This window comes from Lagopus muta, chromosome 10 (assembly GCF_023343835.1).
Source record: "Lagopus muta isolate bLagMut1 chromosome 10, bLagMut1 primary, whole genome shotgun sequence".
Taxonomy (NCBI): Eukaryota; Metazoa; Chordata; class Aves; order Galliformes; family Phasianidae; genus Lagopus; species Lagopus muta.
In genome coordinates, this window is record NC_064442.1 from 31,193 (window position 1) to 48,745 (window position 17,553).

The 17,553-nt window shown below is 41.6% G+C and overlaps 1 protein-coding gene across 1 annotated transcript in view; it reads right to left on the reverse strand.

Moving 5' to 3' along the window:
• Positions 1-259: 259 nt before the first annotated feature.
• IQGAP1 (IQ motif containing GTPase activating protein 1) overlaps positions 260-17,553 on the reverse strand; it is a 49,832-nt gene continuing 32,538 nt past the window's right edge. Inside the window, exons 26-38 of the mRNA XM_048956921.1 lie at positions 16,699-16,923; positions 14,761-14,901; positions 14,585-14,669; positions 12,119-12,351; positions 11,245-11,377; positions 10,797-10,899; positions 9,815-9,950; positions 7,922-8,009; positions 7,282-7,494; positions 6,068-6,234; positions 4,657-4,779; positions 3,868-3,976; positions 260-2,164 (exon numbers count right to left, since the gene is read on the reverse strand). Coding sequence (XP_048812878.1) covers positions 2,051-2,164; positions 3,868-3,976; positions 4,657-4,779; positions 6,068-6,234; positions 7,282-7,494; positions 7,922-8,009; positions 9,815-9,950; positions 10,797-10,899; positions 11,245-11,377; positions 12,119-12,351; positions 14,585-14,669; positions 14,761-14,901; positions 16,699-16,923 — 1,870 coding nt within the window. The 3' untranslated portion in view covers positions 260-2,050. The remainder of the gene's footprint in view (positions 2,165-3,867; positions 3,977-4,656; positions 4,780-6,067; positions 6,235-7,281; positions 7,495-7,921; positions 8,010-9,814; positions 9,951-10,796; positions 10,900-11,244; positions 11,378-12,118; positions 12,352-14,584; positions 14,670-14,760; positions 14,902-16,698; positions 16,924-17,553) is intronic.

A 17,553-nucleotide genomic window follows, 5' to 3' on the forward strand; every position in this document is an offset into this window, starting at 1 on the left:
CAAACAGCCCGCATCCCACACTCCTCTCCAGGGCATCCCTTAGCACTGCTCTCCTGCCCCAAACCCTTCACAGTGAGACCATCCCACAGCTCCCCCAGTGCTACTCTGACTTTAAAGGGAAGGCTGGCTCACGACACACCAGCAATGCAGCTGCTGAACCACGCTTCCTGTTCACAGAGTCTATCCAGCACCGCCACGCTGCACCCAGGGCCTAACGGCATGGTCAGGGCTACTTCCAGTCAAGGTCACACACAGCATCCATGGACACAAATGGCTTTTTACTTATATGTGAGTTACAGAGGCAAACTTTACTAACAAGGAAAGACATGCCTTCTACTTATAGCTGCTCCAATTGTAAATACAGTGGTGTACAGGAAATAAGCAAAGCTAAGTCACCAATAAATTACAGAATACATATAATTCACTGCTGAGACTGTCTTTATTAACAGTTTTTCCCTTAAAAAAAAAAAAAAAAAGCTCTGTCTCTGAACAAACTCCTCCAAGTTAATTCTCTTGTTTTTTGTTTGTTTTCAATTTTTGTCAAAAATTTTTGTCATTAAGCATAGGTAACAAGTATTGTAAATCACCTGGTAAGCATATTTTCCTTGATCAGTGTACAATCACCGCTAACACCTCACTGCATTTTCCCTGATCCCACCTGGGTTGTGGTTTAAAGACTGCCAGACGCTGAAAAATATTAAAAGCTTTCAATTAAAAAAAAATTAAAAGGGAGAGAGGGGATTCATCTCTGTAGCTCAAGAGCCTGCAGAGTACAGCTGCATTTTGTTAACAATATTTAAGAATTTTCTACCGTTATTCTCATCACTCCCAAATCAAAGTAATACAATTCTCAAGTCCCTCTATGATACAGCAAATTCGCATGTAGCTAGATAGAACTAAAAAAATCAAGGCAAGATCTTTAACTCATTTCACATCACTTCTTCAGATATTAGTGAAAATCTAGTTCTGAGGTCACTCTCTTTCAGATGACCTACACCGCACATATCTTTTTTGGTTGGTATGGTATGAAAAGGAATTTCTGTTAATGCATTGTGCTGGACAAACATTAAAATATTATTTTATTGGCATGCACCAACATTAAAATATCTTGTTATAAAATACAGAAATATCTTACCAGGTGATGCTGTAATGTTGGTGCATGCCAGTAACAAGCATTTCATGCAGACCAGGCACCAGCAGATACTTACTAAAGGACTACGGAAAACTCATCTCAAGGATGCACCCAACTCCAATTCTGTGAGTGGCTCTCATTAGCAAAAAATCTATGCCAATGGAGCAATACGGTGTGTGAGCTCAGAGATAAGGCAGTTCTACAACACAGTAATCTAAACAAAAAAAAACTGCAAAAATGACATTTGTAATTAGCGATGTTTCTTAAAAAAAAAAAAAAAAAAAGGAGGGGGCAGGGCAAACAATTTTTGGTGGGATTTATTCAAGAGTCTCTGCATTTTTACTGGATATAGCAGAACAGCAGCACAATCACCACGGTGAAAAATCCACTACAGATGAGGAAATGAGGGGTTTGACAGAGCTAGAAAAATTAAACTTTTAAAAAGCCAACCTATTTAAGATAATTGTCTTCTTTTGGTAAGTCTGCAAGTAGAGCCTAACGTTTATTGAATCTGGTAAAGATATATGAAACATTGATCTAAAACTGGGGAGAAAAGAATTTAGTTTTACCCTTCAAAACCTTTGCAAGCAACATCAAAAGCTAACTTGCCAAGAATTTGTCTGTTTCACTCCCCATCCTTAAGCGTTAAATGGATACTGCAGCACCTCTACGCAAGAGGCCATCTGTAAATTATTACATCAAGTTGAACATAAACATCATAAAGGTACAAGAAAGCAGCTCCCTGCAGCGTCAGTCAGCACTGTCAATTCACAAGAAGTTCTTAGGCCTTAATTGTAACAGACTTGATATATTTCAGCAAGGCACGGGCACATAGTGATGCACAGCAAAGTCATTAGAAGTCACATATGCAAGGCTTCTATTCATCTCCCCTCTCACAGATTTGCCAGCAAAGGTCAGTTACTTCCCATAAAACTTCTTGTTCAGAAGGAAGATCAGAAGATTAACATTTACTTTTGCTCGGTCAAATAACTTCATAACTGCAACACCTTCATACTGCAGCTGCAGAAGATCCTACCAAAGAGAAAACAGTTATGAGCGAGGAATCCTCAACAGTGCATACAAACTTATACAAGACATTGTGATAAGGTGGGGTTTTGTGGAATATCTATCACAAAATACATAGCATAAGCTAGAAAAATGAGAGGGTTAAGGATCCACTCACAGCACAGGAACAAATAAGCTGCACTAAGATTTCTCAGATGTTTGTCTTAATCTTTTAAAAGATTTAAGTGGTTTAAAAGAATTACACAACTCATAAATAGAAAGTCAAATTTCAGCTCTAGACCATACCAGGCTTTTCATTCACATAACAGCTGTAAAGCTGTAATGTTTAGAATCTCTCTCCCGTTTGCCTAATCTTATTGTGTAAGCATTACAATATTCCACAGCACGACTCTCTAAAAACCTCATCTGTCATAGAGGAGACAGAGGCAGTTTAGAATACAATGTATGTCACAGAAAGAAACAACTTCTCCATTAGGACTAATTATGCCAATTCAGTTTCCCCTGTATTCACATAGGCACTGGCTCCAGTTACAATTTCTTCTCATCAGTGATGCACCCGACAAAGCTGTAGGACTCCCTGCACCGATTCATCTCAGCAACAATTCCTTCCCACAGTCTCCTCTCTAGAACAGTGCATCTTAGAGAAAGCATTCATGTAGTGCTACTGCAAGGAATACTGCATGTATTCCAAATGGTGAATCTTGCTCCTGGCACCAGAACAAACACCAAACAGCTGTTTCTATAGTCTTCTATAAAAACTCCGGCAACGTGAGACTTTTTAACTGAAGCCATTGCCAACACTACACTTGGAAGAGCAGTGGCAGTTTGTTCAGAGTGATTTTACCACACATGCTTGAGAACCAAGTGACCTCAAGTAGCCACACCAAGAAGTCTGCGACCAGCTCCAACAGATCAGCGCTGGAATGAACTACAGCAGCTCCCAGAGCAGATGGGACATGTAAGGCAGCTATCTCTCCCAGCAGTCAGTCAGGGACTGCAATGCAGACATATCTCTGCACAGAGTGTTCCTGTATGCAATTTGTTTCAATATGCCTGGGACATCCGCCGTTACCATACCTAGCAATACTTGGCAACCAAGTTTTGGTAGACACACGTGGACAGAGCTGCCAGGCATAACAGCAGTGGTACGGGAAGAAGAATGGGGACCATTTGGGAAAGCTAGCCTGTAAGTCTGTTCCAACAGACTCACACAAGTAGCGTGCATACTTATGTAAGTGTAACGAAGACACAGACTGACACAAAGCTTTCATTAGTAAAGAAACAAATTAGCCTCAGTCCCCCGTTGGCACTGTACGTTTTGTCTGCAACAAATCTCCTGCTGTCACAATAGCTGCTCACAGAACCGCAGTACGGGCTGATGTTGGAAGGGACTCCAACACCTCCCAGCTCCCCGGGGCCCTGTTCAGCCTGGCCTTGGGCACCTCCAGGGATGGGGCACCCACAGTTCTCGGAGTAGCCTGTGCCAGGGCCTCACTGCCCCAAGGTCAACATTTTCCTCCTCATACTTAATCTAAGTCTGCCTTCTATCCGTTTAAAGACGCTCCCTCATTTTCACACTGTTCAGGCAAAAAACATGTAATTAGTATTTTGATAAAAGGTCTGGCAAGCAGAATAGATATTTGCTATTCATGTACATCCCATGAAACTCATATGCCGTGGCTGTCATTATTAAATAGGATTGTTCTTACCTGATAATGTAACATAAAGGTTTCCATCTGTACCCCCATGAATTTTGCTTTTACCTCAAAATCTCCTACTTCTTCTGTTGGACTGATTTCAAATATTACATTTTTAAATCTGTAAATTTAAGAAATTGAAAACCACATATGAAAACCATAATTGAACATGCAGTTCCTAACGACAGGGAAACAACACATCAGATGAAAGCTGAAGATAAATGTCTAATCCTACTCCTAAATTCTATATTCTCATTCGGAATGAGACTCAGTAGAAAAATGAATAGTAGGCTACAACAATGTAGCCTAACATTGTACAGCTGCTAGGTTGCACCTTCCCACAAGCACAGTAAGCACACACAGCACTCCAGCCCACCTCTGCTCCTAGACATCCCCACTGCACTGAGTGCAAAGCACAACGCCGATAAAAATTCCAGCAGCAAGCAGCTTCTGTCTATAGTGTGAAAGATAGATCAGTTACTCAAGGCCAGCAAGAGGCAGCTGAGCAAGCTCAGGTCAGCCTTGAAAGTTCACTAGTCACAGTAGCAAGGCACTCAAGGAGGAATCCTTCCGTGACAGGGCTGTGGGGGAACAGGGAGAAAGAGGGCGTCATTCCTAAAGCACATGGAACTCATCTACCAGAGATCTGCTCCCATTTCACCAGAAATAGAGAACAGCACGTCAGCAGTTTGTGAAGTTTCTCAGCTCCTGCCAGCCCAAGTAGTCAAGAACAGTGTGCAACATTTCCCTATTTCTCTAGGAAAGCTACTTAGCTCTAATGAGTTTTTAAGGAACACTCACTGGTTAACTTGCAGGTCCTCAATCTCTAAAAGCACTCCCTTCTCATGAAGTCGAGCTGCAGTGTATTTTAGAGAAATCTTTTTACTGTTTTTGCCTTTTATCTCTCGAGGCTTCTTAGAGACCCTGGAAGGAAGAAGGGGTTAAAAGAACACAACAGAGAGCAAACAAAATACAATAAACAGTTTATACTAGGTGGATGCATGGCTAGAACCAGAATAGATGGTTCAACTAACAGAGCTGATATATTTCACTACCAAGTTTATCTGCACAGCACTGGTAGCTCAGGTCAGATCTCTGACTTCCTATTATTTACCAGTAACTCATACAACAGAAGCAGAACACAAACAACAGCACTTCATAAAAAACACCGCTACTTATATAGCTAGGCAAAAGCTCTTATGGTTAACAAGTTGTTTCCACTGGTGCTCTGAACACAGACCCGTAAGAGCCACTGTGACACTTAACAAAATTTTAAAAAGCCACCGATTATTTAGATGCCCCAAAATTACACACATCAGGTCTATTTGTGTACAGCCCGTTGCCCTGGTAGATCTGGACTTCCTCATCTCTGCACACTCAGTGCACTGATCACCTGTCCAAGGACATGCCAGTGCAGCTCCCCTGCTTGCCCTGTCCGGCCAATCGCTGCCCTGCTGCCCACCCCACAGCGCTGCAGCAGAGTTCAATCCTGTGCACCTGCTTGAGAAAGCAGAGACCAGGACTGCATCACGCATCAGACTCTGCTCCAAACCACAATCTCTGACGCCAGCCGTTTCAGGCTTCATGCCTATTCCATTTCCCTTTCCCACACTGGTGCTCCGCTCTTTCCAACAGCATGCCACACGCATGCAAACCCAACTCTGGCATTTCTCCAGAGCAGACAGGTATTTTCCACACTGTGTTCAGATTAAAAAAGAAACAGGGAAAACACACCCAGTTACGCTGAAACATTTCCTAAGGCTGCTGAGGACTATGCTGTGCTGCCTGCCAAAGGAAAGAGAAGAACCAAACTCAGGGTGGAAAGACACGGCTTTTCTTACAGGAAAACCTGAACTGCCTTCCACTGTACAAACTGCCTCTGGGACAAAGAGAGGACAAATCAGGATCAGTGCTGTCACTATAAGTACAAAGGATGCTTTCATTCTCTGCTGCAAGAAAGAATTATGGGAGGGACTAACCAAGCAGTGTGTCAATTACCTGAGCAACCCAACCATCACCTCTGGTCTTTCTCCATTCCTCTCTCTCCAAAGGACCAAAATTCCTTTCACTGTGTCTCTCTGACCCCAGTCAGGGGTCTCACTCTCCCTTAGCTTTGTGCAGATGGTACTACAATTTGTTCTTAGCAGTGACCTACCCATTTTTTTCTGAAACAAGCATTTATTTATAGAACCACAGCACAGTTCTTACTTACTTGCCCTTGCTGGCCAGGTTATCCAAGCAGGTTTTGATGTAGCTTTTGTAGTAATCAACTTGTTCCCCATAAAAGGTAGCTTTGGAGTTCAAGGCACTGTATGTCTGCTGCAGCTTCACCAGCTCTGCCTTTCTTCTCTGACGGTATCTGCGCTGATTTCGGATATCCTACAGCACAGAGTGAAACACGCAGAGACCCACAGGTTATTGAAGAGCTCTCAGAGTGCAGAGACAGGCTGAGAAGCTCTGCTCAATTCTGATTAGCCTTGCTTCAGGCAACAAGCTGTATTAGGACTCCTCAGTCACACCTGCCCCAGTTTAAGTGTCATCATTTCTTTGTTGACTGTTTTTGGACCTAACCAGCCCCACACAGCAGTTCTTTTAAACATTCTGCTGCTTTCTCAATCTTCAGTGCTGTCATAATTGCAGTGACTGGAGTATGTGATTTAAGGAAGACAGCAATTTTTGCTTTCACTGGGTAGCAGGAGTACATTAAAAATCAAGAGCTATAACCACAAAAATGCATAAATGGGACGGTCTGTCTTTGCTAGTCAGCCATTTTTAAACATGCTATATTAATAACTGAACAAAAAATACAGTATCTTCAAGTCATTTTCATTTCTGATATTTATTAATGACCGAATGATCAGTTTTAATCTCACTTCTGAAAGTGGTAATTCATTCACTTCATACACATCATCTTTTCCCACGTATTACGTTGGCAAATGTATGACATGCTGTGCTGATAATGCGTTTCAATGTGCAGTGGTGTTATTTCACTTGCCTAAGTTTTTCTTAGGTCCTCCCTAAAGTGTTTCAGTTGCTCTTGAATCAGTGAGTGTATTCAAATAAAAGCAACGCTTTATTTTTCTTTAAGTTATGGACAAAACTTCCATGTGGCAGTGTGTTTGTAAAGGCACTATTTACACCAGGAAAAGGACTAGCAGAAGAGATCACACACCAGGGATTTCCTCCAATGTCTAATACTTAAGGTGCCTGAGATTCTGGCAACAGAATTATTTGTGAAAACACAAACTTCCGATAAAAATAAGAGACTTTGCAAATGCAAAGATGTAGAAGCAAATTATCTATTTCAGATCTCTAACTACTGCAAAACTTACTCCTGAAAACTCACACCAGCTTCACAACACTGCAAGCCATAAAAAAAACAAACTCCTTCTCTGTAATTACTAGAAAAACCACTAACTGGCATACCTTTGCAATATCATTGATTAGCTCCTGGTATTTATTTTTTGCATTCACTACCCCTAGTTCTGTCAGCTTCTTCAGGCCTGTCTTGATTTTCTCTTTTTTACCCTGAAGATTTAAGTTGCCATCTTCCTTTACAGACACAGATTTTTTCATCTTATCAGGAGTTTTAGCATCACGAATGGCCCGTTTCTGCATAGCCCTTTGATGCTCTGCTTCCTAGAAAAAGACAACAAGAAAGTTACAAGTTCATAAACTGATTATTTTTAAGGTGATAAAAAACTAGAAGATCATCTGACCCCAGCATAACAGGACACAGAATTTTGCTCAGTCATTCCAGAGCCGACTTATGATACACTGGATGAAAACTGGCAGAACTGTCCTGCCAATACAGGAACTGGCAGACACCAACCTACTGTTCAAAACAGTCTTCTGAATAAGTATTTTCTAATAGCTATCAAAGAGCTAGACTCACACGCACTCTTTATTTCCATCATATCCCCTCATCATTTGTGCTACATGCAGCTCCAAAACCAGTGCAGACAGCTTCACTATGCTATAATAATGCAGATTCCCAACAATACCCACATGCATTTAAACAACAAATTCTCAGTCTAAAAAGAACACAGGGAAAAAATCTTCATACTTGCTCCGAAGTAGCTGAAGTGTCCAAGATTTCAGTCAGCGTCTCCCCAGGTTGGAAGCGGATCACATCAACAATTAAGCGTTTGGTGCTGCAGAGAAACCATGTAGAATAGGAGGTAAAAATTTAAGCCAAGATACCTTCAATATTGCTATTCTGCAATAAGAGCAGCGTTACTGATTTTAACTGAGACCAGAACTCCGAGAACCAATTCACTTTGTTTGACACCCTTTTATCAGAAACCGATTCCCCAAAAGACACATCTGTACAGTGCACAGCATGGCTCTTTAACACCTTCTCAAAATGCTGGAACTTCCCACCATGCATATTAAGGCCGTCTCAGTACTGCCACCTGGACCACAGACGCTGCACACTTGGAGGTCAAAGATAAAGCAGTTAGCAGCAACAGCCATTTCACACAGCCAGAAAAAGTCCAATGTTATCCATTCAAAGTGCACTTCAATGCTTTCTAACAGGGGTTAAGAAATAAACAAATGAAGTGGACCACTTTCTTACATGTACACTAACTTAGCCAAAGGAGGGATCTGCTTCCAATCCAGTGACAAATAGGGTCATTCTTTGATCTCAGAATCAAGATCTGTAGCTTAACTGCATAGTCAGTGTTCAGTTTGAAGCAAGTGGGGCCCTGAGCCAAATGACACCAAAGGGTGCCTTCAGTACTTTGCAATCAAGCTAGAATTACTTCTGGCACAACAAATTGCATCAACACCCTGCTGACCATCCACATCTTAGGTGATTTCAGGTACATCTGGTAAATGCTTCCAAGATCAGTGTCACCTTCCGCAGGGTAGAGCAATCCTGGCATATATTTCAAGCAACTCAGTGTAAGAATATTTTTAGATATCCTACTTTCTTCTGAGAGGTCATTGCTCCATCTTCGCCAAGCATAAGCTGACCTCATGAACTCTCAGCTATGCCACCTGGCATCAGAGCAAGAGTGCATCAGAGCACACGACATCAGGTAGCTGCTCTCTGCAGCCCAGCAAGAGGAACTTGCTGACAAGTGGCCAAGAGGCGGTGTTGGCCCCGAGTTCTCCCAGACAAAGAGAGTCTGACAAAAACCAAGTCACCGGCTGTCCATCACACTCTTCACATCAGGCTTACACTGCTACCCAAAAAGCTGTTTATCTCAGTCAAGTGTGGGGGACAGAGAGCGCAGAGGGAACAGAAGTGCATCGTGAAGCAAGGCAAGGTGGGAACCAGGAGGTATTTCTCACAGCACGGAAAAAGCTACAGGCAGAACATCATAAATTACCATCACTGCCTCCTGCTCCACTAACAGGATACAGACACATTCTGCTCACAGGCTAAATAAATCAGCTGGCCCTCTAAGAGCCAGCAGTTTTTAGCAGTACAGCATCCCTTACGCTAGACACTGTTACTCAGGGAATTTCCTCGTGTCGCACGTATTCTACTGAGAGTATTTGCACAGGGCATCATTTAGGCATCACAAATAGGACTACATCTTCATTTCACATCAATCAGAGTTAAAACTACATTGTGATGAATGCCATGGGTTATTTACAATAATCCCAACAAATCATCCATATGAAAGTAAGTTTAACTGCTGCCATCAGACCTGCTCACACTGGAAATATTTTCTTTTCTGGTAATTTTTCTCCTCCAGAATCATCACACATACACTTCTACAGAGTGACAAGTTCTTCACTGACAAAGAACTAGCAAGCACAAATTTAACAGCTACAGCATTTGAAAGAAATGGCTACAACCTCAATGTACTTTGAGTCACAGCACCACCTTTGCTCAATTTAAACTTCAGTTCTCCTACTTGCACAAACAGAACAGCAAGAAAATCCAGGTTCTGGTCTCCCTCTTCTCTTAAGAAATACATCAGCCAGTTCATCTCTCACTTACTTCAGCAGAATTGTCCTAGCATCCATCTCCGCATTTTCATCTCCAGGAACATCAAATTTATTAGTGAGTGTGAGAGAAACCTCTGTCTTTGCCAGCATCTCCCTGTTTGGGTCATTAATGTTGCCAGACCCTTCACCTGCCAAGTAGAAAAAGATTTTATACATTAGGGTAAAACATGCCGGCAATCATTCCTTTAAAAAGTTCTTACTTTTCTTGAGGAGCAACACCCAGGGAACTATTTTGATGTCAAAGCATCCTCCTGAAAGCTGTGTCCTTCCATCCATCCCCCAAGACCTGCAGACTAGATTTCATGCTTGCAACAGCAGGAATACAGAAACCAAAGAGACACAGACTTGTGCAACTTTTTCATTTTGTATACGGTGAGGGACTAAACTTTGACTCAGACCCCGTTCCTAGAATACTGCCATGGATTAGTAACGGAGAAGTTAGATCCTGCCTCCCTCCAACTCAAAGGTTTTTTCTCCTGCCCCTATTGTTCCTTTATCAGACATTCACTGATGGGTGCACCCAAAAGGAGGGAAAAAAGTTAATTGTCCACATGCCAAAAATTGCACTTCTCCTGCATGATGCATGTAACCTCATATATTTACTACTGAACTCCTAAGGAGCACAGATCTCGAGACAGTGGACAGACCTTTGCAAATATGCCAGGATGCACAAAGCAACGGCTCTGACACAAGGGAACAAAGAACACATTGCACAAGCTTTGTTCATCTCCTAGAAACTGAAGTGGTGTGACACAAGGTGTTTGGAGACAAGAGAGAAGCCAGGCGTATTTTTTTCCACAGGATTATAAATTCTGAGAATAACTTTATTCTCAGAAGAATAAACTGGAATAAGTACACGGCTTTTTTAGAGCACCAACTTCCAAACGGCCGCTGATTATTCCTTTGATAGTTTCTTTACTACACTTCAAACCATCTAAAGAAATACTACATAATTCTGAAGTAAAACAGATCACCTATTAAGGACTCAATTGAAGGAACTTCTCCAAGGTCATCCAGCAATTCATGAATTGGATCATTATGCTCAGGAGCAATTGCATCTTGATGGTCTAAGAGCAGCTAAACGAACAGAAGAATAAATTGCGTTGTTAATCATAAATCCTTCTCTACACATTGAAATTATATTCCTTTATGCTAATATCTTTTAGAAAAAAATCTTAACTTCACTGAACTCTAAAGCTGCAATATCACGGCCAAAAGTCGTACCACCTGCATATACTCAGACACTTCCAAAATAAGCTTCAAACACCAGCAACTTACTAAATTCTAAAAGCTTACAAACCCTTGAGCGCTACAGTCAAATGAAATCACATTCAGATTTGGCTACTTGAGGTTTCAACAGAAGCAGCATTTTCTGTGTAAGAACTGCTTAAGAAGGAGCAGCTGTGACTGACGTATACTTACAGTGTGTGTATTGATGATTTCACCAATAGAAATATAAATAACTGGTTTAGTGAGAGTCACCAAGTCAGAATATTCATCAATATTGAATTTATCCTGCAATTCAGGAACCTCACAAGCAACCTGAAAAAAGCGTCTGGGAAAAAAAAAAAAAAAAAAAGGAGAAAAAGGTAATCAGCATACCAGCAGCTGTTCTTCTTTAAACTATGGTTCCCAAGCATACTACAATTGGACAAGCTATAGCTTATCACATCAAAAGCTATCTAGAAGGTTCAGTTATTGGTACTGGCCATGTCGGCATCAGCTCACTGTAAGCATCGGCAGGACAAGTCTGTGGACCGAATGACCTTGTGCACCCATCCTTCTGTCTTAGCTGCAAGAATAATCCTCACTCCCAGCCATTTCCAGTTTTCTTTCTTACAAAAGATGAAAGATATAAATAAGCTCTTCATTCAAAAGTTACCTTATTATACAGACCACTAAATTCCAGCCTGTTTTAATCCAAAGTGCCATCTAGTTTGCATACAGAGAACTAGGGTTCATATGGGAAAGAATGCATGCACACTCTAGTTTTCAACGGCCAGAATATCATAATAAACACATAGAAAAACAGCCTTTACTCTGGAGGCTTGTATGGCAAAGCCAATTGTTTTGACCAGCTCATTAATATACTATATCTAGTTTGTAAATTCCAGGTACGTATTTTATATGCCATCATTACCAATGATTATGGAAGCCTGAAGTTTAATCTCTCATTTTCAACAGACTTCCTATTTGACAGAGATGGAATTTATTACATTTAAAATTCATCGCTCCTTTTTGTTTGCAACATTGTCCTCCGCCAAACTCCTCAACACAATCAGCTGAAGTCTTCTACCTGAATTTCTGGTATGACTGTGACAAGTATTCATTAATGATGCTCAGATGCGCATTGTCTCCCATGAACATCTTATTGGACGCAGCGTGCTGCAGCATCTTTGCAATAGAACCAAGGTTTCTTCGTTGATCTGTAGTCAGCTGCCCTCCAGCTGAAAGATCAATTATGTCAAATGCATCTGGTGCAACAATGGCTGGATTCATGTAGCGGTAATAGAGTAAGTTGCCAACAATCTAGGAGAAATTGAGGAAAGAAAAAAAACACGTGAAAAAGCATGGCACAGACCTCCACTGAGTTTTACTGACACTACTCTGAGTGAGTTCTGACAAATTACTTTCCTGTGAACTGTGGGCCCTGTTCAAGATGCAGGGTCTACTGCGCTGCCATTAATAAGCATGTGCCATCCCAAAGAATCTTAGTTTCACACTGTAACATATATACATACACTAAATAAATGCACAACTGTCAACACAGAAGTGGTAAGACTGACCACTACTAGTTCCAGAACAACACAACTGCAGATATTCCTACACACAAAGGTTTTCAAATTTAACTTTTAATACCACCTGTCTATATATTTTTAGAAGTTACCAAAGAATTGCTCATACAAGCGTAAAAGTTACTCTGAGAATTAAACAAAGCTTAGTCTAACAGAAGGCAGAACAACTACACTACAGAGAAACCTGGTACTGCAGTCTCATTAAGGGATAGGAGCCAATTCCTAACACAGGTGTGCAGAATTGACCACCATCTCCAACAAAGCAAAAATGGTGAAGCGTGGCAAACCAAGGAGCTGAGCTGAGAAAACAGCAGCTACTTTCTGCCCCTTTTCCAGAGCACTTCTCTCTCTTTCAGAATGCCTCTTTGATTAATCAGCAACATTTTTAGCTACAGATCCCCAATTAAAAACAACTGAGAGGAACTCATAAACATTTAATCCAGAAGTAAGAAACTCAGAAGTACCAAAGATGAGTGGTATTTGACATTTCAAAAGAAGTCCAACTCACCCAGCTAAGTGAGCAGCAATGAACGCTGAGGCCCCAAAGATAAAGACAGCCCGTTATCCACGTGCTCACCCATCTACTTCTAACCCGTATTGGATATTTGCCTGCAGTAATTCCCACAACAAAAAGGCATTGGCCCAGCATGCTGACATGCAGCAAAAGTTCCCACGCCACATACTTCAGTATTTCCTGGTGCTCCACATAAAGCTGCGCAGAGCCAAGTCACAGAATCTGGGCTTCTCCTGCTTCACGTGCGATTTGAATGCACAGAAGAGATCAGAGGCGTGAAGAAATGGCAAAAACAGAAAGAAAAAGCTTCGCCATTGCTAAGCTGCCCCAGAAATTAACTGCTTTCAGAGAGGTCATGGTTTTGACAGCTGTTTCAGTTCTTGCTGTACTACCCCAGATTACGGCACATGGTCACAACAGACAAAACTGTTCACTACCAGTCATAAGAAATACATTTGTGAGAGAAATCATATTAATAATATTAAAACTTGCAGTAGGAAAACAAGAACAGTACACTGTAGGAGTAGTTTTAGGCCCTAATAAATCTACAGGCAGTCACTGCACACAGCTGCAGTTCTGAGTGCGGCATGGACCGTGACATTGTTTCCACAAGGATTAATAAAAACTGCAGCTTTCCACCTAAATTTACAGATGGAAAAAATGAATTCACCTGCACAGAAAGAATCGATGCCTCAGAATGGGAAAGCACAGAACTAGAAGAGAGAAGAAAACGGCATTCAGATTGGTAATTACTTCGTAATGAAGCAGAGACAGAAAAGCTTAAAGAGACTGTGGCAAGTAATGTAAAATCCACTCTTTGTTTTATTAAGAAGAAGAGCACTCACAGACAGAAAGACCTTTAAAATAACAAAAGCCAGGACAATTCCAATGAAAGCCACAATGCTGTGCTCATTTGGAAGCATTTACTACTAACATCCTTTTCGTTCTCCAAAAGTACGGAAATGTGTGGGCAGTTTTGTACTGTACATCATGAAAAATGACACAATATACTTTGTTGCAGCTACTGTAATGCCCTAGAATATTGTAAGGGAAGTGAGAATATTAGAATTTTGCACATGGACCTTTTTAACTTGGCACTGTCTCTTTAAAAAAAGAGCAACAGACTCAGATAATACCAGCAAAACCAAGGTGCACCATTCAGCAGCAAGAGCATCCCAAAGTCAAGAAACCTAGGGGGCACAATGCCCAAGATATCAAAAGCAAAAGGAAAAGCAATAAGGTGACTTCTTCTGAACGCTGTATTATGTCTCCTTTGACAAACATGTATGAAGCAATCCAAAGCACAGTGCAAAGTACTTTATACCCATAACAACAAATAGCCTGTCTACTACTGTAGCTTCTCTACACACATACACCCAGCAAAGAACACTGAGATGCATTTGCTGCAGTCAGCGTGGCAGACAATTATTCACAGAGCTGCTCAGCTCCTTACCTTCAGAAGCTCATCCTCGCCAGCATCAGGAAACTTGTCGTGCAGGGAGTCTTTCAGTACCTTGGCGATGAAACGCATCCCGTAACTTCGAAGGAAATAAAAGGCAAGTGAGAATTCCTCACGGATGAACCCACTATTAACTGCTGCAGGATAATGCGGTGACACACCAGACTTACGGGATTTTGTCAACTGAACCAACGATGGCAGACAGGAACTTGTCTGTCACTGCCTTCATATTTCGGATTGAGGCATCCAGGCGCGTCCTCACCTCGTCATGATTAAGGGCTTGTTCAGGTGTAACATCGTACGGCAACTTGCTATTTGGAAAAGTCAGATGTGAAGGTGAGCACTCCTCAGCCTAATACACTTTTGTCAGTGCCAGGCAGAATTTTTGGCTTGACACAGAAACAGATCCACGCTCACCTGGCTGCAAAGAGCTGCACATTCACTTTAATTAGAATTCTAGCACTGAAAGAGTAAAGGACTTCTCACGTCCTCTGCTGTCCCTGCAACAGTCGCTGTGAGAAAAGGCCCAGCTAACTCTAAACTGTATCTTTCTGTACCACATGCAGACACGCTCTATAGAGTAAAGAAGGTCACCTGCGATATGCAGTAGTACCTCAGGTTGCAAATAAATCAGTGAAAACCAATTTTTTTTTTTAATTTAAATAAACTGATTTATTTATAAGCTGCACATTGCAGTGTTAAGATAGTAACTCACGCAGCATGCTGCGTTCTGAGAGTTGTCTTTTGCTTCATAGAATTTTTTTTCCTCCACTTCCCTTGAAGTGTGTTGAAAACAAAACAAACCAAAACCAACCAACAACAGAATCCTCAAAATCTGGTAAACATCAAGCACTGGAAGAAACACAGAACTCTGACTGGGGATGGATGGGAGCCGATCAAGAGTTTATAGATACAGATTAAAGAGAGGACAGGGACAGATGACACAGCAGGGGATCTACAGGCCAACCAACCAGGATGACCAAGTAGATGAAACCTTCCCATGGGCAGACAGGAATAGCTGCATGCTATGACTCTATGAACACAGCCTGTGTTGAGAAGGACCATAATGCTCATCTTGTTCCAACCCCTGCTGTGTGCAGGTTCACCAACCGCCAGCCCAGGCTGCCCAGAGCTACATCCAGCCAGGCCTTGAATGCCTCCAGGGATGGGGCATCCACAGCCTCCTTGGGCAGCCTGTTCCAGAGCAACTCCTTCAGAGATTGGCTTGGTAGAGTAATGCAGGATAAAGCCTTGGAAGGAATAAGGGCCCCAGAACACCTGCTGATATTCAAGGACCATCTCCTACAAACACAGTAGTAATGCATACCAGCAAAAAGGACAAAAATGAGACAAAAATGCTAGGAGGCCTGCAAGCCTCCTGGACAAACTCAAACACAAGAAGAAAGACTACGGACATAAGAACAGCAAGCCCAGAAGTAATACAGAGAAAGTGTCTGAGAAGCCAGGGATAGCATTAGGAAATGCAAAGCCCTGATCTAATTGAATCTGGACATGGATATTAAGGGCAACAACAAAAGCTTCTGCAAGTTCACACCAGTGATAAAAGGAAAACCAGGGAAAATATGAGCACTTTCTAAAAGAGAAATGGAAGACTTGGTTACCTGCAATAAAGAGAGGGTTGAATTATTCAGGTTAGAAGATTAGGACCAAAAGAAACTGCAACGGTATGCTTATTCTCCAGGTTTTGTTCTCTTGTAAATAGAACCTATATCCTAGCTACACACAAAATGGAAAATGAACAAAGTTTGGCATGGAACTGATGGGTACTTTCTCTCTACGTGATACCTGCTAGCTTAGAAGACAAATCAATAATTATCTAAATCTATGAGCTAACACAAAAGAAATGTTTTCTGGGGTTCTTTGTTTTGGCCTATCTCCTAATGAGATTCACTTCTAATAGTCTCTACACCCCTGTCACAAGATCTTTATACCTTTCAGAAGAAACCAATCTCGAGGTGATGGAAAAAAACTGGTATCAACTGGACAGATGCATGCAATGAATGCAGGGATGGTTTGGAACGATTAACAGAGCAATGCAGAACAGCTGAGCAACTTTTAGAAAAAAACAGTAGCAACAGCTTCCATACCTGGCCTCACCAGTCTGAGATTCCATCTGGTTAACCCAGGACTTGTAAATATCCACTGGATCCGTTTTGATGTTGAGCGATTTGTCATCAATTATTTCCTTCACAACTGGGGCCAAGATCTGCCTCAGTGCGTTCTGACCACGGGCACCACGGTTGAAACTTACAACCATTTTAATGACAGTAGGATTCCCAGTCACAATTTCATGGATTTGGTCTACTTTTGATCTGAAGGAAGAATCAATATGAAGTGTGAGGTATGCTTACATCACCTTTAGACACAGCATTATAGAATCACAAGGTTGCTGCTCAGCGTCACCCTTGGGGAACAAATAAAAGATTGGTAATAAAATCTCACTACAGCAGTAACAAACAGCACTGGATGAGAACACAGGAGGCAAGGAGCACTACATCCTCACTTGGGAAATCCAGCACCATTTGCCTGTGGACACCTCTGTAACAGGGCATGTCGATCCAGCTGTACATTCTGTTAAAGAGTGCATCTCAGAAATACAGAGGAAACAAAGGGAGTTCTACATAGGCAGAACTATTTTCTTTCAGTATTTAAATAAGCAAGTAAGCAATCAACAACAAAAGCCATTCACAGTATGCCGCTATGGGAAATCTAGCAGCAGAGAATAAAGCATATACATGCATTTTCCTGAACCACTACTCCAAGAAAAAATAATAATAATTAAACAGATATTTTAGACGTTATCTGTTCAAGGGCACATACCATCCTCATACTAAAAAGCACCAAAGAAGGCATGACTGCCTCCAACATTATATGTATTTGGTCTTCCTAGCAAGTTGTGAAGCTCTGTATCAGCCAGAAGTCATAAACACCAAACTCCTAAG